The following is a 22941-nucleotide window of genomic DNA, read 5'->3' on the forward strand; positions in this document are numbered from 1 at the left end:
GCAAGGCACGCTTCTTTTACCACTCTAAGGCTGTGTCTCCACTACCTCCCGACTTCGAAGGGAGGATGGTAAGTTGGGTGTTGGGAGTTTATTAATGAAGTACTGTGGTGCATATGCAGCACTTCATTAAGCTAATTATCTCCTGTGGCAACTCCGAAGTGTTAAACTTCGAAGTGCCAGCTCGCTTCTAGCCACGGCTCACCCACCGGTACTTCAAAGTAGCTGGGCAACATCGAAGTTGCCCCAGGGGGGAATTTGCTTAATGAAGTGCTGCATATGCACCACAGCGCTACATTAATGAACTCCCAAAACCCTACTTACCATCTTCTCTTCGAAGTAGGGAGGTAGCATAGACAAGCCCTAAAACTTCTGTAATAAACACGAAGCAGTGTTTACAGCAAAAAATGTCCGTCAAAATAAAAAACTTAGTAGTATACATAATTCTCTTGAAAGAGAAGAAAGGCGGACCCATACATGATAGACATTAGTTAGATCATTTAATAAACTACTGGTAGGCACTCAGATATTACGACAGAGTTTTAAGAGCCTATATTATACAGAATTATGTCCAAGCTGCAGCTGAATCTATTTTTACCACACGCCAATGAATCAGCTGTCCATTTGGACCCTACTGACATGCATTAAAAGTTGTTTAATCTGCTTTTATCTAATCCTATTTCAAAGGAGACTAAGTATTTACCCTGTGTTTAAAATAGAGCTGGCATGATAGATGCTTATTGTGCCATGCAATTGTTATCTTTGAATGTAAGCAGAAAATGCACGACTTAACATTTCTTGAAAGCTCATACTGTTAATATATGAGAAAAGAGGCAATTATTAAAAACTAATTCCTCATTTGAATTACATAAGCTGCAAAACCTCCCTCTCAAACCCCCCCCAAAAATTACAAAAAGTCAAGGTACTGTGCTACAAACTAGCTACCACTCAGTATATACCCAATACAATACCACAAATTCTAAATTGGATAACTATTAATGTAAGAGCATCTGTTCTTTTCAGATTTACATGATGGTATTAATACTGTAGTGCCCTTTTATAACATGAAATGATTTCCTGTTCACTTAGTAATTTACACTTCAAATATTACATTTGTTAGAAAATAGGAATGTATCAACAGTTCATCTTCCTCATTAGAATAACGTTAATTTAGATTCATCATTATCTTGTCTTCAAATCACTGAACAGTAGGTGGACTTGCTAGACAGTAGGTGACAGTGCATAAAATATTCTGACTTGAATTGTTTTGATTTGAATGATATTATGGGGTTTTTCTGTCCCCTCCAAAAACATAGTTTTGCCAAATCACACCTTGTAACTAAAACAATCTGAAACTGCTATTTTGACTATAATGGCTACACACTAACATTTAAGACACTTCTATGGACATACTCAAACAATAACAATTCCATTTTGTGTGTGTTGACCTTGCAAACATTCATCACTAATTTAGAAGAGAATACTTTGAAACCACTAAGATTCTGATTCAGCATGTGGTTAAGTTTCTGCCATTCAGACACCCACCTCCGTGGATAGATGACATTTGACTGCGGCTGCAGAGAGGGGGATTTTGTGAACAGTAGCAAATTTGCTCTTAAATGAATATAATGGTGGGAAAATGAACTGTGAGATAAGTAAACTGAAAAAACTCATGAATGTGTGTCCTATTGCAGCCTTTACTAAAGTTGGGGCTGGTAATAGTCTTGAATAAAATTGCCCAACTCTCCATTAACAATCCCTTCTTTCCATTACAAAATCTGTCAAATTTTAATTATTTCAACTGAAATTTAACAGATCAACTGTCTGCCTCAAGCTGACTTTTTATTGTAGTTTTAGCCATTTCCAAGCAAGAGGCCAGGGAAAGAATATGCTTTTCCCTATATTAAAAGAATTCCTACTGTCTGTACACTGTGGTAAAACTAATATGCTAGTCCAGGAGAGAAACTTTATTACTGGCATGGTGAGATCTAATGATACAATATACCACCAGTTTAGGGCACCTGCCCTATTTTCTGACAGTCTGTCCTGAATTTGGCTGTCTCAGTTGTAACCCTTTTCAGATACAGTGACAGATAGACCAGCTATAAAAATTACTTAGTTTTAACTGGAATCAAAACCAGATCTGCAAGCAAGTTAGTAGCCACACTGTTTGCCAGAAGCTAGGAATCGGTGATCAAAGATTGATTACTTGATGATCGCTTGTATGGAGATGTTCCAAGTGTATACATGTAATAAGAAAATTAACAATAAATAATTGCTTACACAAGCCCTATCTGCTATCCAAGTGATTTAGAGTAGCATTGGGCAGCACAGAATACATGGGTTACAGGAAAGCTATAGATGACCAAGAAAAATTGTCTACCAAAATGGCAAAATTCAAACCCACTGGGGCTCTAGCCAGAAGAGCCCATGCTTCCTTTGGACCTTTCACTGGTACTCTCACCTTTTCAACATTATTCTCAAATTGGAATTACAGCAAAATCTTTATCTTATTTTCTTTTCAAGCACTGTTCTCTGGCAATCATAAGTAATGTCCTTACTAATAAAAATATATAGCCCATCAGCAGTGTTCCCTATAAGCTGAACATTTGGGCAGCCACCTAAGAGAATCAGGTGATTAGCAGAGTGCCCACAGCTACCTACAGTGGGCAGCATTTGTTTCTATTGGTGGTACACATCCACACATGCCTTGTACATAACAAAATTTATTCTGCCCATGGATGGAAAAAATGGAGAGAACAATGCCAGTCAGGGAGTACTAAAATTTTCTGAACAGCTAACATCACTTGACAATCATTCTTACCTCTGTTGCTTTGGGTTGAAGTCTTAAAGCTTCAGGATTCATACGAGGGATATCTATGTGAATCTAGTCAGGCAGAAAACAATTTAAAAAAAATCATTAAATGTGTACAATTTATTTTTAACATTATTGAACTTTCATTTTCAAAACTATTTTTGTTAAACTATATATAACCAGAAATGCATCCTGAGACCCTATTCTGCCGTCATTTAGAAGGGTGACTCTTACAAGCTTTCTAAGTTCTAAACCTCACAACACAGTAGCTTACATCAACCTAGTTGTGTACAAGTCTCAAATTGATCTTCCACTTCCTCTTGCATTCCCTTCCAGTTCTAGAGTTCTGTGATTCTATGCTCCTCACTCAATTGTTTCTTCTAGAAGCTCTGCAAATACTGCAGTATCACATGCCCTGCTCTTGCAACCTTTGTGACAATCGTGCAGAGCTGTGGCAGCTCCTGCCTTCTGTTATACATACAGGAAAATGAGCAGGGCTCTGCAGGTTTGAGGGATTTGGGGGAAAAAAAAAGAAAAAAGTGCAACAATAGGAGATACACATCACATTATGAGATGGAAACAGCTGCACACTGAAAAACTGACCCATGTACAACTCTCGTGTATGACTTGTTCCAACCCACCATACACTGCCAGAACATCCCAAAAGACAGTGCTCTGGATGGTGGAAAGTTACACTATGGCTACGTCTACATGTGCCCCAAACTTCGAAATGGCCATTTGCATGGCCATATGGCCATATGGCTGAAATGCATATTCAGTGCTTCATTAGCATGCGGGCGGCAGCCGCGCTTCGAAATTGATGCGCCTTGCCGCCGCGCGGCGCATCCAGACGGGGCTCCTTTTCGAAAGGACGCCGCCTACTTCGAAGTCCCTTATTCCCATGAGCTCATAGGAATAAGGGGAATATGCATTTCAGGAATATGCATTTCAGCGCTTCATTAGTAAACTTCGAAATGGCCATTTGCATGGCCATTTCGAAGTTTGGGGCACATGTAGACACGGCCTATGAGACACCTATCTATGATGCAAGGCAATCTGAATCAATGCAAGATACTTCTGCTGAGCAACACACATTGCTAACAGATGGAGCCAAGTGTGCATGCGCAAAAGTGATATATTAACTGCTGCACTTGCAGGTTTACATGAAATCTGAGTCACCATAAATCTGTAGTGTAGACAAGGCCGTAGTAAGTGTTAGAATACCATATAATGCTCCAAGAACACCACTGATTTCAATGGAACTATTCTAAGGTACATCATTTGAGGATCTAGGCCTCCATCTTCAAGTCATTCAGAAGATATGAACAACAGCCAAAATAGAGGGCACCCTATTTCCTCTAAGAATAAGAGCTTAGCTCGTATCACAAAGTTTTGCAAATTACAGTCTGCTTGAGCCGGTTAGAAAATTAATCCTTTGTTAACACAGACAACACTTTTGGATTACACTGAGTGATAATTAATGGTATTGTATAAGCATATTATTAATATGAAAGATTAATGCTTGAGTTAGTGAGAAAGAAGGCCAGGAGGTCTACTTTTCTAATATCCTCCCCATACTGTTACACTAAGGGAGGTTATCCTATAAAATATTAGATAGGGCTCTTCCTCCAATTTAAAGTCCAAGAAAGAATTAAGCCCAAGAAAAAAATTAATTTAGTCAAAAACAGCAATTTTTAATTCTCATTTTCAGAACTGCAACAGTCACAACAATGCTACATATTAGTTCAAATAATAACCTTCTCCCAATGAATTAGTGAAGTAAACAAACATATAGCAGCAGTATCAGAGAGGTAGCCATGTTAGTCTACCTGCAAAAACAATGAGAAGTCTTGTGGCACCTTATAGACTATAGGTGAAGAGTGAAGAGAGTGGTACAGTGAAGAGAGCCTTATCAAATGATGTTAAGATCTGCACTGTGAGATAAATATGACAATTTCCTGCAATATCTTTGGAAGATATTAACTATGTGAGCAGGTTCTTGGGGGTAGGGGGAAGGGAGAGCAGGAATAGGGCCTAAGGCAAAAAGGCATCATGGAGGCGGAAACAGGGGGAAGAGGCCATCAGAGGGCAGGGCCTCTGGTTGGGTGCTGGTCACTCCCCCTGTTTTCAAGGAGCTTCTGCTGCTCCTACCCCTCTCCACCTGACCATGAGAAACATAAGCTTTATAGAACCTGTTCTCCCTCACATGCAGGAAAACTATCACTGAATCACAGAATACTAGGACTTGAAGGGGCCTTGAGAGGTCACCGAGTCCAGCCCCCTGCACTTGTGGCAGGACCAAGTACTGTCAAGACCATCCCTGATAGACATTTATCTAACCTGTTCTTAAATATCTCCAGAGATGGAGATTACACAACCTCCCTAGGCAATTTATTCCCATGTTTGACAACCCTGAAGAGGCAGAGTTACATATCAAAGTGCTCTAAATGACTTCAAGTCTGGATATTTAACATTTTGCAAGCAAAAAGAAACAGTTTTATAAATTTTCTAAATTACAGATCCAAGATGCTTCAATATTACTGAACAGAGTTTGCTAAACTTAGTGGTGGTAATGCACAAAAATATGTCTCTGCCAAGCAGTGAAATAATAATAAAGCCATATAGAAAGCACCAAAATATGGTATCAAGGAGATTTGTCACGTAACTTTTAAAACAGGGATTTCATGTATGTTAAAAGTTTTTCAGCGAGCTCCTCTACCTGTCTATATGTATCTTGATGACTTTCATCATTTCTGGAGTCATAATATTGCTCAACAAATGCAAAATACTCTTTTCGTTTTCTCTGTAAAGTGCCTTCTCGTCGGTCCACATTGGCAGGAAGGTAACCCTGAAAATATGAAGGAAGAATATTTAGGTCATTAGATATTTTCGGGAATATGAAACCTACAATTTAATATGAAATTTTTATTTCAAACTTTTTCAAATAATATTCTGTTATAAAAAGCAGATATAGGTTGCAACAAAAATAAATTCTCTAATATGCTTAGAAGAAATGTACACAAAACACCGATTTTTTCTGAGTTTGGGGGTTTGCAGGAAGGGAGGAGGAAGAAAAAGAGAGATAGTCCATTTAGCTGCTACCAGATATTCCTTAACCTGTTTAACTTAAGTTGATGCCTGCAGCACTTTCGACAATCAAAATACTGAAGTCCAATAGGCTGAGATAGCCAAACAAAAAATCATTCACAGTTAGATAGGAACTATAATTAGGCCTTGAAAAAAAAATGGCTCATGTCCGCATTATAAACTATAGTACAGTTATTACTGTGTAACAATGCAATCCCACATGGATATGAAATGGTTAGAAAGGCAAGAACAAGTGCTGTCATAGGAAGAATCTTTCAACAAGTCCCTTTTTTTCCTTCAGTTCAAAATGAACACAAAACACAGAGCTAGACGTGCTTATTCAGGATGAGTGCTTTTTAAAAACAGGATCTATGCATATATTTTCTATAGGTAATTACTCATCAAAAAATACAGAGCAGATGTTTGCCTTCCTAGAAGAAAACAGTTTAATTGTATAAGATTTTACTTATTAGCTCACTGTAGACCTTATTTCATTCCTTCAACTTCATTCATTTTTAACAAGTTGCATGTCTCATTGAAAATCAGAAAAAAAAGGTACATATGCAGTCCAAATGTACATCGCAGTCCAAATCATCTTGCAGCAGAATGTACTTTCAAACCCTTCAACATATTTCAGGGATTTTATTAAACTATTTCAAAACAAAATGAAAGCCTTAAAATTGTTATATGGCTATAAATTCTTTTAAAAATTGATCCTCCTTTAGGATTAAGTAGTAAATATTAACAGTGACCTTGCCATGAAATAAGGGGCCCTTCAAGCTAAGCATATCTTGCTGGGAATTCAGATCCTGCCTAGACAGAGGTATGTGATTTTATATTAATAGCTTTACTACAAATCATATTTGTGCCACATTAAACTCATAATCCTGTGCCACAGAAGATCCACTTAGAGGGCAACAACGTTCACAGCCCTGCTTTCCACCCAAAATGATAGCCCAAGTCTCCAGCTAAGTGTTCAGATCTTCTTAAAAACAAATCCTAGCTCACAAGATGTTGCCATAATTAGCAAATAGAAAGCTTCTTCAATATTCAGATGCATTTAGAATAAATACTAGAAGCATTGTACAGGAAGTCCAAGCAGTTGCATTTCAAACAAACAAACAACGCTACTATTTCATTGAATTACAAAGAAGAGACTGTCTCATCAGTTTCCAATTTCAAACAAATGGAGGAAGGGGATTTTAAAAAATAATTCAGTAAAAAGTTTTTCTTAACAGAGGTAGCTCTAAAACTAATCTAACAACAAATTTAGATCAAGTATCACAGAGGTAGCCCTGTTAGTCTGTATCTTCAAGAACAACAAGAAGTTCTATGGCACCTTATAGACTAACAGATATTTTGGAGCATAAGCTTTCATGGGTAAAGACCCACTTCGTCAGATGCATGAGTGGGGACTCCCCACTCATGCATCTGAGGAAGCGGGTCTTTGCCCACAAAAGTTTATGCTCCAAAATATCTGTTCGTCTATAAGGTGCCACAGAATTTTAGATCAACAGTCCGTGGTAACTGTATAATGTCATACCACTCTCCAATGTACAAAAATGAGATTCAATACTATATTTCCTTCCAATATTGTTAAAAATTTTCCTTCACTTACCTATTTATTAACCAATGAGTTATTTTTAAAAACAGTTGTTAATCACATTAGCTGTAGAGTGTCCTTAAACAAATTTCTGACTTTCACCAGGAAATTTATTACAGTAATGCATTAAAGCCACAGTAAAAGCATATAAAAGCGTAAGAAATAAGATACTAATCATAACATTGCCATATTAAAGTTTTGCTGTAAACTAAATCGTTCTCTGTAATTGCTGGTATTTATGCTTCACTTTCTAGTGAAACAATCACCGGACAGTTTTCTAGTCCAGTGCTCCACAATTGGTGTATGCAAAGCAGTGATTAGTATGCCTCAGATCCACCCACCAGGAGTTCCCACCCACCGCTCTGTGCAGGTGCCCCACCTCTTCAGGGGAGAACCATGTGGCGGGAGCGGGGGCAGCCCTGAGGCACCAGCAGAGACGGTGGTGATGGCAGCTCTGGTGAGTTCCCAGCATCAAGTTAGAGCAGGGGGGTGGGGGCTGGAGCGGCCTGACTCTGGAAGAGGGGTGGAGATTGTGTTATAGTGAGGATCTGAGGGTTCCTGGCTCTGCAGTAGGGGAGGGGGATTGGGTTAGAATGTGGGGGGGGGGGGACAGCTGGGGGCACCTGGCTTTGGGGGATGGAGAGGGGATTGTGTTTTATGCATTGGGTGTGCCGTGCAAAATATAACAAGTGCCACAAAACGATAAAGGTTGATAAGCACTGTTCTAGACTATTGCTGTGGACTTTTGTTGTTGTTCCTTTTTTGTAAAGAAAACATTTTGGGAGTAAGGGAACTCTGAAGTTCAGTGGATACTTCAAAGCACCTGTGGCTGCACTGCCCGTCAGTGCTTCGAAGTTAGCAACTTCGAAGTTCCCATGGCAGGCATTATGCTAATGAGCCTTTTTAGGCGACAAATCTGAGGAACTCACTCAGATTGAAGTGACATTAGAGGAGGTTTTGGAATTAATTGATAATTAATTGATAAGCTGAATAGTAACAAGTCCCCAGGACCAGATGGCATTCACCCAAGGGTTCTGAAAGAACTCAAATGTGAAATTGCGGAGTTATTAACAGTGGTTTGTAACCTATCCTTTAAATCCACTTTGGTACCAAATGACTGGAAGACGGCCAATATAACACCAATATTTAAAAAAGGCTCTAGAGGAGATCCTGGCAATTATAGACCGATAAGTTTAACATCAGTACCAGGCAAATTAGTAGAAACACTAGTAAAGAGTAAAATTGCAAGGCACATAGAAGAGCACGAATTGTTGGGCAAAAGTCAGCATGGTTTCTGCAGAGGGAAGTCGTGTCTGTCTAATCTATTAGAATTCTTTGAAGGGGTTAATAAACATGCAGACAAGGGGCACCCAGTGGACATAATATACCTAGATTTCCAGAAAGCCTTTGACACGGTCCCACACCAAAGGCTTTTATGTAAATTAGGTGGTCATGGGATAGGAGGAAAGGTCCTTTCATGGATCGGGAATTGGTTAAAAGACAGAAAACAAAGGGTGGGAATAAATGGTAAATTTTCACAATGGAGGGGGGTAACTAGTGGTGTTCCCCAGGGCTCAGTCCTGGGACCGATCCTGTTCAACTTGTTCATCAATGATCTGGAAAATGAGGTAAGCAGTGAGGTGGCAAAGTTTGCAGATGACACCAAGTTGTTCAGGACAGTCAAAACCAAAAGGGATTGTGAAGAACTACAAAAAGATCTCAGCAAACTGAGTGATTGGGCAGCAAAATGGCAAATGAAATTTAATGTGGGTAAGTGTAAGGTAATGCATGTTGGAAAAAATAACCCAAATTACACGTACTACATGATGGGGTCAAATTTAGCTACGACAGATCAGGAAAGGGATCTTGGAGTTATAGTGGATAGTTCTCTGAAGACATCCACGCAGTGTGCAGCGGCAGTTAGTAAGGCAAATAGGATGTTAGGAATTATTAAAAAAGGGATCGATAATAAGACAAAAGATATCATACTTCCCCTATATAAAACTATGGTACGCCCACATCTCGAGTACTGCGTGCAGATGTGGTCTCCTCACCTCAAAAAAGATATATTGGCATTAGAAAAGGTTCAGAAAAGGGCGACTAAGATGATTAGGGGCTTGGAAAGGGTCCCATATGGGGAGAGGCTAGAGAGACTGGGACTTTTCAGTTTGGAAAAGAGGCGATTGAGGGGCGATATGATAGAGGTATATAAAATCATGAATGGTGTGGAGAAAGTGAATATAGAAAAATTATTTACCTTTTCCCATAATACAAGAACTAGGGGACACCAAATGAAATTGATGGGTAGTGGGTTCAAAACTAATAAAAGGAAATTTTTCTTCACACAGCGCACAGTCAACCTGTGGAACTCCTTGCCCGAGGCGGCTGTGAAGGCCAGGACTCTATTAGGGTTTAAAAAAGAGCTTGATAAATTTTTGCAGGTCAGGTCCATAAATGGCTATTAGCCAGGGATAAAGTATGGTGCCCTAGCCTTCATAACAAGGGCAGGAGATGGATGGCAGGAGATAAATCACTTGTCTTCTGTTCTCCTTCTCTGGGGCGCCTGGCATTGGCCACCGTCGGCAGATGGGATGCTGGGCTTGATGGACCTTTGGTCTGACCCAGTATGGCCATTCTTATGTTCTTATGTTCTTATGTTCTTATGAGGTGCTGCATATGCGCGCAACACCTCATTAGCCTCCTCCAATCAGGCTGATTACCATGCCCCCTTCGAAGGAGGGGACTAGTGGAAACAAGCCCAGGCGTAGTACTGAGAGGATACAGCAGGGAGTCATTGGGGTTCCAATTCCCAGTAGCCTGTATGGTCCAGGCCTGCATAACATAGACGGGTGCTGATTTACACAAGAGCACTGCCTGCTGCCCCAGCACCCAAACTACTCTGTTGCAGCACATGATACTTTGTACTGGCTCTGTTTTCATACTGTTTTCCACCATGGCAATGCTTTCCCTGGAAGCTACCACGCTGTTCTTTACGAATGGCAATGATCTCCCCAGCAAACTGCTTGTCAGTCACTCAGCCACTGCTAGGGGCCCCATCCTTCAGAGTCTGGTCAGTACAGGTGCTACAGATGTTGTGGCATAAAAAATGACAAATCATTACTGCTCACATTCTAGGGAGACGGTGTTAGTACTTTAAACAAAAATGGGCACTTCTTTCTTCTCACCTGCCTGAGATTTTTCATAGCCTTGGCACACCTCAGAGACGGCAAATAGTGTGTGCACTGGTTTTTTTTTTCCCCCCTGTGAGATACATGGTGTACGGCTTTGTTGTTGTGCCCTGGAGGTTGGCTACAGACACATGGGGAGAGTGAGGTTGGGAATTATGTTCCCAGAGAGATGTTTATATGATTGGGAGAGGTTACAGGCACAAATTGGATAGTATTCCCCTCTACGTAGCCTTCTGGTTGGCTTTACTTCAGATGGCATTACACTTTAGGCGTTAATTGGGAGACTGAGATAGGCCTTATTCCCACAGGCAAAGAGCAGACCAGTGAAATAAATTGAGAAGCTATTTCACCACAACAAAAAAGGAGTCATGTAGCACTTTAAAAAAGACTGACTTGTTAGTCTTTTAAAGTGCTTCATGACTCCCTTTTTGTTTTGATAGAATACAGACTAACACGGCTATCTCTCTGTCAGTATTCACCACAGGTATTGTGATAAACTGGGATCAAGGAGCAAATGGAAAAAATATGGCTGCATATCACTTTATCATAGGTGGCAGCATCCATCAGCTTGACCCCAAAGTAGGGCAGAGCTTGCATATAAATAGATACGTCAATAATGTTACAAACTAGTACCTGATTGTCATTGGAAGCCTGTCCAAGTAGCTTGCAGCAGCATTGCATTCACACTAACATTAGTTGCTTCACAGGGAAGTTAGTTCACTTTGAAAGAGGACTCCAGAATTCACACTAAATGCAGAGCCTGTTTTCTACTATGTATTCCCTCATATGCATGCAAGCATTTTCAAACTGGTTTAACTCAAAATGCTGCAGATTGATCTCTTAGTTAAACTTTCCTATGTTTAGACGTACCCTCAGTTTCAAAATCACGTTACTCAGCTCAAAACTCTTACTTCAATTTTTGAAAAATAAAAAAAAAGTGATTGCACACTGTGTGCTTAATTTTAATTGCAAGAGGAATTTAATCAATAAAATAGTCACTGTTCAAAACTGCATATGCATTTGGAATGAGAAAGCACTACATGACAAATTTATTAGGACTCATTAGCAAGACTGAGTCTTTCAAACACTGAAAATCAGACCCAATTTGAAGCGAACACTTAGTATTCCCTGATGATCGATTCTCAAAGAAGGAAAGCTGTCTAAGCATGCACTGAAAAAATTCAGTGCTAAATTGTTGTGTGGATAGTTCAGAACGTAAAACAGAGCTTTAATTCATGGTGCTCTGCTGATAAAGTTTTTTCTACATTTTCTACAAAAAGTACTTTGAGTCTTTCCAATGCAATGAACTTTACAATTGCCCCAACCCATGATGTACAGATTAGGGATGTAAAATCCCATTTTACTGGTTAAACATTAGGTTTAACCAGTTAACCACTTAAATGGATGGGGGAGCAACTGGGGTGAGGGGGTACTCTAGCCCAGCCATGAACGGGCTGCTCTGGCTGGGCTGGAGCATGTAGCCTCTGGCACCCCAGGGATTGGGCTGCTCTGCCTGGCTGAGCATCCCCACCCAGAGCACTGCTGTGGGCGGAGGGCACTCCAAAGCAGTGCTCAGCTGAGGTGGCCCTGGGCATAATGCAGGCAGGGCCACTTTCACTGGGCCGAAACAGCCTTCTGCTGCCACCATGGACAGGACTACTCTGGCCCAGCTGGAACACCGCCACCCACATCCCTAGCATAGACAGACAATAGTTAAAACACATGCTTTTGAAGTCAGATACTCTAGTTCACACCTTGCTAACTAAACACTGTTACCTGGAATACTTCATAATTTTTGTGAGATGCTAACAAAATTTTGAATATAAACACTTAAACCAAAACCTGAATGTACACCACTTATTTGCCACTCAGTGTCGTTTTCTGCAAATTTGACAAACCAAGCATGAAAATGAACAAACAATGAAACTACTTGGTTTTTACCATTTACTCCTTGCTTTTACCATTTAGCAACACAGCCCAATGTTTTGGAACATCACTGATCAGTTATAACTGAAGCAAAATTCTTCAGCAACAAACAATGCTATTATTGCCACACATACAACTTACTGAAAGAAGCTTCCAAGTGATGGGGCGAACTTGTTTGGGAATTCCAGACCAACTCAGTTTCCGTAATTCATCTGTCAAATAAAAATCAATTTCATGAGAAGCCATCAATTTACTAATGCCTATTTACCAATACAAGCAAATTAATACAACATTGTATATAATATTAATCAAAGTACAAATAAATCAGATGTATACAATATTTTTGAGGAATTAGAAGGTCCTACATAATGGAAAATACATACAAATGCCTAGAAAAAATAGAAATTTGGTATGATAAGGTACTTTACTGGCATGTTTACGTACTGTTACTTCTTACCATATATGCTGTATATTAACATGTGCAAAAGAGAGCCTTGCTGTAGGCATCACGTATATCGATGTAACCCAAACAGCAGTGTGTAATGTTCTCTGTGGAAGTTAATCTTAAATTTTAAAAAACGCTATTTCCATTTCCAGTCATCCTGTAGAAGTTTATATATAGGTTAACTTGAAAACTGTTTTCAGTACATCATATCCAACGTAGCATATCTAACCAAACCAAACAGAATCCACTCAAAAGCCACTGAACATCTACCCAACCATGAGCACTTGCTTTATTTTGTTGTACAAATTCTGACCTTACATAATGCAAGAAAAGTTGTGAAAATAAAAGGTATGAAAAATATTTCATTACAAGAGGTATCTAACAATGCTTGCTCAGGAACCTAAAATTTTGGAATTATGTAGAAGTCAGTCTCTTTATTGCTTCTCACTCAAATAGGAGAGGCAGACCCCACAGAGAACGGATAGATGATGTATTAGTAGGCATCCTTCAGGCTGCATAGACTATGGATCACGCCCTTTAAAGTTTCAATTGAGGACTTCATTTACAGCGTCTATTGTGACTATAAAGACCCACACGAGAGTGACAGTCCTTGCTGCATCTCTTGCAGATGTAGTGGGTGTCTGACAAGTCCTTAGTGTGCCTTCTGTGCGCTCGCTTCTCCTCTGCTAGCTGTCTGATCTTCAACTCGCCCTTCTGAAGGCCCTTGTGTAACCCCTGCCTCCATCTGTTGCGGTTGTCTGCTAGATCTTCCCAGTTGTCCAGCTCAATGTCTACCTCTCTAAGGTCTCTCTTGCAGACACCTTTGTAACGCAACTGGGGGCGTCCGGGAGGTCTTTTGCCAGAGGCTAGCTCACCATACAGGATGTCTTTGGAATCCTTCCATCATTCATCCTGTGGACGTGGCCAAGCCAGCGGAGTCGACGCTGCCTGAGGAGGGTGTGCACGGTTGGGATTCCAGCTTGCTCGAGGACGGCAGTGTTGGTCACTCTGTCCTTCCATGATATTCCAAGGATGTGCCTGAGGCAGCGCAAGTGGAAGACGTTCAGCCTCTTTTCCTGGCAGGCATACAGGGTCCAAGTCTCGCTGCCATAAAGGAGGGTGCTGAGGATGCAGGCTCTGTAGACTTGCATTTTGGTGTGAGGCTACGTCTACACGTGCCCCAAACTTCGAAATGGCCATGCAAATGGCCATTTCGAAGTTTACTAATGAAGCGCTGAAATGCATATTCAGCGCTTCATTAGCATGCGGGCGGCAGCGGCGCTTCGAAATTGACGAGCCTTGCCGCCGCGCGGCGCGTCCAGACGGGGCTCCTTTTCAAAAGGGCCCCGCCTACTTCGAAGTCCCCTTATTCCCATGAGTTCATGGGAATAAGGGGACTTCGAAGAAGGTGGCGTCCTTTCGAAAAGGAGCCCCGTCTGGACGCGCCGCGCGGCTGCAAGGCTCGTCAATTTCGAAGCGCCGCTGCCGCCCGCATGCTAATGAAGCGCTGAATATGCATTTCAGCGCTTCATTAGTAAACTTCGAAATGGCCATTTGCATGGCCATTTCGAAGTTTGGGGCACGTGTAGACACAGCCTGAGTGTACAGCTTGTTGTTATTCCACACTCTCTTGCTGAGTCTGGACAGAGTTGTGTCCGCTTTTCCGATCCTCCTATTTAGCTCAGTGTCCAACGACAGGGTGTCAGTGATGGTGGACCCTAGGTAAACGAACTCGTGGACGACCTCTAACGTATAGGTGTCAATGCTGATTGATGGGGATTCAGCAACATCCTGACCGAGTACGTTCGTCTTCTTTAGGCTGATGGTAAGCCCAAAGTCCTTGCATGCTTTGGAGAACCCTGGTGCAAAGCTAGTCTAGAGAAAACTGCACTGGACAGGGGAAAGTGGAAGGAAATAGCGAGAGAGGCATCAGACACCAATGGGCGCTGAGCCCATGGTTATTGATGATGACGACGACTCGACAGAAAGTGAGGATGATAATACTACATTATGGCCTACTGATTAGATCTATTTATGTATACACTTCATCAGGGGTGAGCAAACTTTTACATCAGGCCATGCTTTTTGTCCCCGCAATTAGCAGAGTTTCCCATCGCACCCCCCACCCTGCCTAATATAATCCAAACCAATGGAAATTTCTGTTATGTTCATACCAAAAAAACCCTTTCGGCACAAGTAAGAAAATAAGTACATAGAATGTAAAAACTTTGTAAATCAGTGTATAAATGTGAATACAAATACATAAAAACAGTAATGTATTTCAATATTTTCATGATGGATGAGCCTGCACCTAACAACCAACTCTGCTGCACCCCATCTTATGAAATTCCTGGCCCCTCCCCGCCCCGAGGGTGCCTGCCCTCCAGTTTGCTCACCCCTGCACTACATAACAGAAATCAGGATTTTCAGTCTCCATGTTTGAAAACTTCCACGCCACCAAACCACCCTAAGAGAACCCTAAAACAGATGCAAAATTATTAGAGGACTGGGAATCGTAGGGAGACATTGCAAATGTCTACTCACTGATGTGCTTGCTTACAACATACTCTTGTCTATTGTTAAATCACAAGGTTTCTGTCACCACCAGCTAGTGTTGCTGCCATACTAGAACATAGCTGTGTCACTGTTGTAACTCTATTTCTTTCTTGTATTCCGCTTCCAAGAAGCCTTGCAAATTAATCCTTAAGTCATTTTTAAATATTCTCTGATACATGACTGATTTTTTTTTAAATTAAGACCAAAATAGATACATATGAATGAGCTGACTATTTCTTATCCAATTTCTTTAAAAAAAAAGAGAGAGAGACTTTCTACTACAGTTAACGAAATGTTATTTAAAATTAGTTAAATAACCAATTTACATTCATAAACTTTGAGAGAGACAATATTTAAAGATCCTGAGAAGGTGAGTTCCATTTCCACACACCCTATAAACTAAAATATTCAGGAACAGAAGGAGAGTTCATAAATGAGTATTAACTCAACCTTCCAACGTCGCTTAAAAGAAACCACGTAAATAAGATATTTTAAAAACTGAGCATTTTGTCAATTTGATAGTGTTGCCCCATTATACAATAACCCCACTCTATTCACATTTACAAACTTCTATGCAGCAGTACCCAAAAAAGTCAGGACATTTGCAATGATTTGTGTGTTCTATGTAAAGCACGACATTTTATATTCGGTGATCAGAAAGCAACAGAATAATAGCAAAAAATATTAAGATAATGTTTGCACTTACATTCAAAGATTTCAGAGTATGTTAAGAAAGTTAATCTGTGTGGTTGAGTACCACTAACACAATTTTATTTGTAGAGAACCTGAAGCACAGAGACGTTAACAGGAAACAGTCACACAGAAAACCCATAATATGCAACCTGATCCCAACTCCTTGTCTATACAAAAGCATCCAGAAACAGAAAAATAAGCCTCCACAGTAAGTAACAATAACTAAAATCGAGGTTCATGAAATCTGGTGTGACAGTCAGATAAAACAAGTGTGCTTGCAACTTGAGAACTGACGTACCATATGTTAAGTCTAACAGCAACTAAAACAAATATGAGCTAACAAGAAGATTTAATGGAAACAGCAGTTCAACTTTCACAGTCAGTGTGGAGCTACCAATGTACTGTATCTGTAATTGCCATAACTCAATATACTCTAAAATTCAGAATAACAGGTTATATTGCACCAAGACCTCGGCACAGAAAAACACATGAAGTGAGAACTTGCTCAATGTACGCCACTATACTTTATGAGCATAGAATTACAAAACTTCTACATGAAAAAACAGAGCTTTTAAAGTTTGAAAGGCCTGAAAACCAACAGGAAAGTTATTGAAGGTTTATAAAAGGAAACTCATTCTTACTGAAAACAAACTTGTCACTTAAGTATAGTTCTACCAATGCTTCCAAAACATCTTGTATAAGTAAAGAGCTAGCCAGTGTACAAACAGCAAGTCTACTGTCATTTTGTTTGGGGGGGGGGGGGGGGCGGAAATCAGACCATTCAGAAAAAGTACTATATTAAGATTCTTTTGGCGTGATCAGGCTTGAAGTAATGACTGAACAGAAAATCTTTAAGTTAAAACTATATAGCTGTGTCTGCACTACAGTCTCCTTTCAAAAGGGGAATGCGAACGAGGCAAAAATCGGAAATGCAAATGAAGCACTGATATACACAGCTCATGCTTCATTTGCATAATCACATATTCAAAAGTCTTCTGAAACAAAAGCAGTGTAGATGGGGTTCTTTCAAAATAAAACCCCGTTTTTGAAAGCATCTTTTTATTTTTATTTTTTTTAAAGGAAGAAGGCTGCTTTCAAAAACGGGGTTTTATTTGAAAAGAGCTCTGTCTACACCGCTGTTTGTCTTTCGAAAGTCTCTTTCCAAAATGCAATTATGCAAATGAAGCATGAGATATGTAAATCGGCACTTCTGATTTGCCTCAATTGCACTCCCCTTTTGAAAGGGGACTGTAGTGTAGATTCAGGCCATATGTTACAACAAGCTCTATATAACTCTTCCCCCTGGTCACCACGTTAAGATTTTTCCTATTTGCTACCAATACTCAAAGCACCAAGAATTTGGTAACTTCCACAAAGCTCCAGCCATACTCAAGTTTTAAAGACTGACTCTGAAACAGCTTTTAGAATTAGTTTAATTGAGAACTCTGATGTGCATTGATTTGCACTAATTGTATTAATGCAGTTAGCAATACTAAAAACATCCCAACCTCAGCAAGGCTCATAGTCTACAATGCACATCTGAGCATCCAAATATTCACACCACCCTTTGCAAAACATGAAATGTTAGTAATTTTTCTCATTATGATACCTCATGTGCTACATCTCCTCTCAAGCCACACAGCCTCAGATATAACTTTTACAGTTTGTGTTATTCTAACACACCCCAGACTCTGCCTATGTAGTTTCAGATCCTCTTCCTTATCGGTATTTCCACAGACCTACTCATGTTGGAGTGCCCTTCTCCTGGAATAGATTACTAGTCCTTTTGTCTCAAAGTTATTAGCATATTTGTTCATTAGTTACCATTGCATTCTCATGGCCAGACATCTGCTTATAGCAATTTGAGCCATTTTAAATTAAAACCATAAACTAGCATCTTTTGGTTACCTGTCAGCAGTTTACTCATTACAGCAGTCTATCTTGTACCTTAAGGTCTACAGTTACTCCTGATTCACTTATGCCAAGGCATTTTGAACACTATGCCTTGATAAGTTTAGCTCAGCTATTGTCTTACCATTGAGATTTCTAGGATCACTGAATCTCTAATTTAACTTACACCTCTGGGCTCTATTCTGAATTTTCTGCGAAATACCACAAATCCCACACACGTTAGCCACTTATTCCAGAGGCTCTCCAACTGTGGTCTGCAGACCACTTGAGCTTCACAGATGGTTCCCTCTGAAGTGCATGTTTTGGCAGTCACACGCAAGGGAATGAAGGGCCACCCACCTAATTACTTAACGAGGCATGGCTCCACTAATTAGATGCCTGGATCCTAGAGAAGATGGACAAGCTAGACGAAGTTGTGGCCTTGGGGGCAATAGGAGACAGATGGGAGGTAGGTGGGTGAGAAGAGGGAGTGGGGAGAATTTGGGACATGAGGGCTGTGTCTACACGTGCCCCAAACTTCGAAATGGCCATGCAAATGGCCATTTCGAAGTTTACTAATGAAGCGCTGAAATGCATATTCAGCGCTTCATTAGCATGCGGGCGGCAGCCGCGCTTCGAAATTGACGCACCTTGCCGCCGCGCGGCGCGTCCAGACGGGCCTCCTTTTCGAAAGGATGCCGCCTACTTCGAAGTCCCCTTATTCCCATGAGCTCATGGGACCCATGACTGTAGTGCTTCTATCCAATGCACTTATTAATAGTTAGCTAACAACACAAAGAACATTTGGGAAGTCCACTGAGATGCTTTTCAAGTGGTCCACAAGAAAAAATAACTTGAGAACCACTGATTTAATTTAAGCCACCATCCACTGAATGGTCCAAATTTTTTTCAGGAAGAAGGGTGCTTTTGAAAGGGGGGTTTCCTTTCAAAGGAACCCCATCTACATGGCTATTTTGCCTTTCAAAAGCAGCACTTTTGATGCAGCAAGTGGCCACCATAATGCAAAGATGCACTTTTGATGCAGATGCACTTTTTTGATGCAGCAAGTGGCCACCATAATGCAAATGCAGGGCATGTGCAGTTTTATGTGAGTAGGAAGTTGGCAACCCTAAGGCACTAACATACAGGGGTTTCACCTGCCTAAACCTCAAGTCAAAAATAGAACTGTGCCTTATATCGTGTTTTTAGAAAAAAGATTTTTAACTAAGTGAGAGATTATGAACTTATACATTACGGTTTTAAAATGTGCAGTTAGAGATGGACTAGTAACACTTTCTAACAGCAGCAGGAACCTTTAGCTTCATTTATAAGCCATCTGAAAACAAAAGAGGGGTCTGCTGTAACAATGTTGTAAGTCTTGAGCGAATGCCAAGTGCAGCAACTACTGAGAGATTATAAGACTGACAACGAAGGACCAGTGAAGTAATAAATTTGATATATCAATATCCAGCTGCGAGAGAATCCAATTACATACAAGACTAGATGTCAAACAAACTTGAGCAATCAAGCACTGAAAAGTAAAACTGAATAGTACCAGCACACACCTTTATGGAGGCCTCAAGGCCAAAACGGCAGCTCCACAAGCAGAACGAATAACAGCAGAGTAAGTGTGTGACAACAGGAACTGCTTCAGAAATATTCATTTTGCATAGTCTATGGTCAGAAAAAGCAACAAAATTCTCCCTTAACTAAAGAGGACTACAGATGCAAAAATAGTTTTCTGGAATCTAACTGTGAGCTGCACAGTTAAGTTTGATGACGAATGAAGGCTCTCAGGCTTCAAAAAACAAAGTGGTCTCCAACTGTGCTTCCTGCTGCTCCATTCCCCATTTTGGGCTATTTATTGTTTACCTGTCCCCATCTTTTTTGTGTATTAGCATTCTGGTTTAAAGAAATAGCTTTTTCCTGCAATCTGTAACTGATGCATAAAAACATTTATTAAGAACTCATGTTAATGTTTTGCCACAATATACTAAATGCATACTATTCAGACAAACTATAATAGCAAATATAGTATGTACAGTATAACAAAGTAAGTTAAAGCAACTTGAGCAAAATTAAGCTGCTTTAAATGTTTTGCATCGTAATCAGACAACACAAAGCCAGTATTACACCAAGAGCCATACTCTCACACTTTAAAAAACCCTTACGCCTGATATACACAAAAGATTGGTTTAACTGTACACCACTGAGGAATATGAAAAATCCACACCCATGAAAGATGCTATTAAGCCAACCTAAGTCTCCATATAGACAGCACTAGTTCGATGGCCAAATTCTGCCATCAGCCCTAGCTATCACCTCTCAGGAAGGCAGATTATCTACACCAATGGGAGAACCCTTCCCATTGGCATAGGTAGAGTCTACAGTACAGTGGGTGTGCAACTTCAGCATTTCAAGTTCACACAAACCCGAAGGCACCAAAATGATATTTTTTTTTTAAACTAAGAACATCCCTAGCAAAAAAGATCTTCCTGAACTTGGTAGCACATTGGCAGAGAAGCCTGTACAACCATATTACTACTGCCTATTCTGTTGATAAATAAGACCCCAGCAGCTAGCCTCAATGTTGCTAGATTTGGCAAAACAGATTACTCCATTATAAACTTGTTCCTAAAGAGACACCAAATATTAGGGTGATGGGCAAGCCCAAGTATTGGATACCAACACAAATTATCGGACCAAACTTAACCAGGACCAAAAAAAGAGTATTTGATGTTCCAGTATTCAATTTCATTTTTAAAGATAGATTTTTTTCAAACATGTCAAAGACACTTGTAATGTCAAAAGGGAACATTTGAATAGTGTCCTTTTTAATTGTAAAACTTCACATTTTTATGTATAAAGATCACAAGAACTGTTCACTGCTATACTTTTCTAAAGTTATTTCAAAATATAAACAAACTGGGTTTTAGTTAGGCTTTTAGATTGTTGCAAGGAAGCAAAAAAAATATCCCTTAGTTTCTATGGTTTCTAAAATCTGACCTCTGAGGTCTCAACTGCACTGACAAAATGATGGAAGAAAATGCACTTAGTTGTACAGTGTTTTTCCAATAAGACTGTATAAGCATGTACAGTACATTGAACAGTAAACTAGGGTCTGTGTACCCACAAGTTTGACTTATTTTTATCTTAGAGCAAAAGAGAGAAACTATCTTTGGGTTACCCTGAAATTCCTCAACCAAGATCTGTAGCAGGTGTGCACATAATTAAATTTTTGAGGTGAAACTGTTCAACTGAATGAGGGTTTTAAAGATAAGAATGTAACTATCTCCCAGAGGGCTGTGTGAATTACAGAGTTTCATGTAACTTTATTGGTCTGTTCCCAATCACTGATGTAACAGAAGTAGCCACATTTTCTTTACCTCCACAATTAATTTCCTAGTAGAAGTTTTGCCTAAAAGGTCAGTGCTGCTTTTACCATCTTCTACTTTGCCATTCTTCTCCTTCCCCAAGTGATCCATTTCCTTCGACTCCATGACTTCCCTCTTTTATACTCTTCTGGTTTTTATGCTCCTCTCTCCTCTTTGAGGAATAGCATCTTCTCCTCCTGCTTTCAGTACTTACTACAACCTTATAGGACATCCTTCTACTTTGTTTCACAATAGCTTACATTCCCCTTTGCACAAACCACAGTTTTATCCAAAAACATACGCAGTACATATAAAACCTCAGCATTTCCATGAACACTGGACATTTTATGTAAACTAAAATATATTTAAATAAATTAAATCATACAAGATGGAGCAAGAGGTAGTTTTGCCAAGCTCATGAAGGCCAAAATTTCACCCAATATTCTTAATTTAAGTCACTCGTCAAAGACCACAGAAGGACCTCTCATCCAAACTTGTACTGGAACACATCTGGTGCAATAAGCAACACTGCTTCACCACCTTTAGCCAGAGCTATAGCTTGTCTTCACTTTAAATGCCACAGTTGAACATTTGCAACTGTAGAACTTCACTGTAGACAATACATACAACAATAGGAGGGGTTCCCCCAGAAACACAGGTAAGACACCTCCTCAAAGAAGTGGCGGCTAAATTAACAGAATAATTTTTCTGTCAAATTAGTGCTGTATATATGGGGACTAAAGTCACTTTACCGTGGAATGTTCCCACCCCTGAGCATAGGCACTGATTTACTGAAATCCCAAGAAGCGTCTGACCCCCTACTCTGCACAGACCCTGCTCCTCACCTCACCCTTTCCTCTACGCCTCCACTCTACCTCTTCCTGCCCCCCCAACTCCAACTCAGGCACCAACCTCAACTCTGTCCCTTCCATCCTGCCTCTTTCTGCACTTCCACATGAAGCATGCATCTTCACCAACCCTTCTCCTGCATCCTTTCCAACACCTCCTGCACACAGGCGATCAGCTGATCTACCTCAGGAGACACTGGGGATGAGGGCTGACAGTGTGGGCTGAGAATCCACTATTTTTCCCACATAGATGCTCCAGTCCCAGAGCACCCACAGCACCGGTGCTTATGCCCTGATCAATGTAGCTGGGTCTACTGTAGACCACTCCCTAACAATGGTTCTACTGCCACCAAGAGGTTTTAATTATGCAGCTACAGGTAAACCCCCCGTTATCCAACTTATTCAGGACCAACCCATGTTCAGATAATTGAATATGCTGGACAATCAGGGAAGAGGAAAGGACATGGGGCAGAAGGGCAGGCTGCCAGCTGCTAAGCCCTTTTTGCAAGGTGGGTGGAT

General features: G+C 40.4%; 1 protein-coding gene across 3 annotated transcripts in view; it reads right to left on the reverse strand.

Moving 5' to 3' along the window:
* The window catches only part of TBC1D22A (TBC1 domain family member 22A), a 441404-nt gene that overhangs the window by 367241 nt on the left and 51222 nt on the right, over positions 1-22941 (reverse strand). For all 3 annotated transcript variants that reach the window (XM_074984137.1, XM_074984136.1, XM_074984135.1), the window contains 3 exons: positions 12758-12828; positions 5532-5660; positions 2822-2884 (listed from right to left, as the gene is read on the reverse strand). In XM_074984137.1, the coding sequence (XP_074840238.1) occupies positions 2822-2884; positions 5532-5660; positions 12758-12828 (263 nt within the window). The remainder of the gene's footprint in view (positions 1-2821; positions 2885-5531; positions 5661-12757; positions 12829-22941) is intronic.

The sequence above is a fragment of the Carettochelys insculpta genome, chromosome 1 (assembly GCF_033958435.1).
Source record: "Carettochelys insculpta isolate YL-2023 chromosome 1, ASM3395843v1, whole genome shotgun sequence".
Classification (NCBI taxonomy): Eukaryota; Metazoa; Chordata; order Testudines; family Carettochelyidae; genus Carettochelys; species Carettochelys insculpta.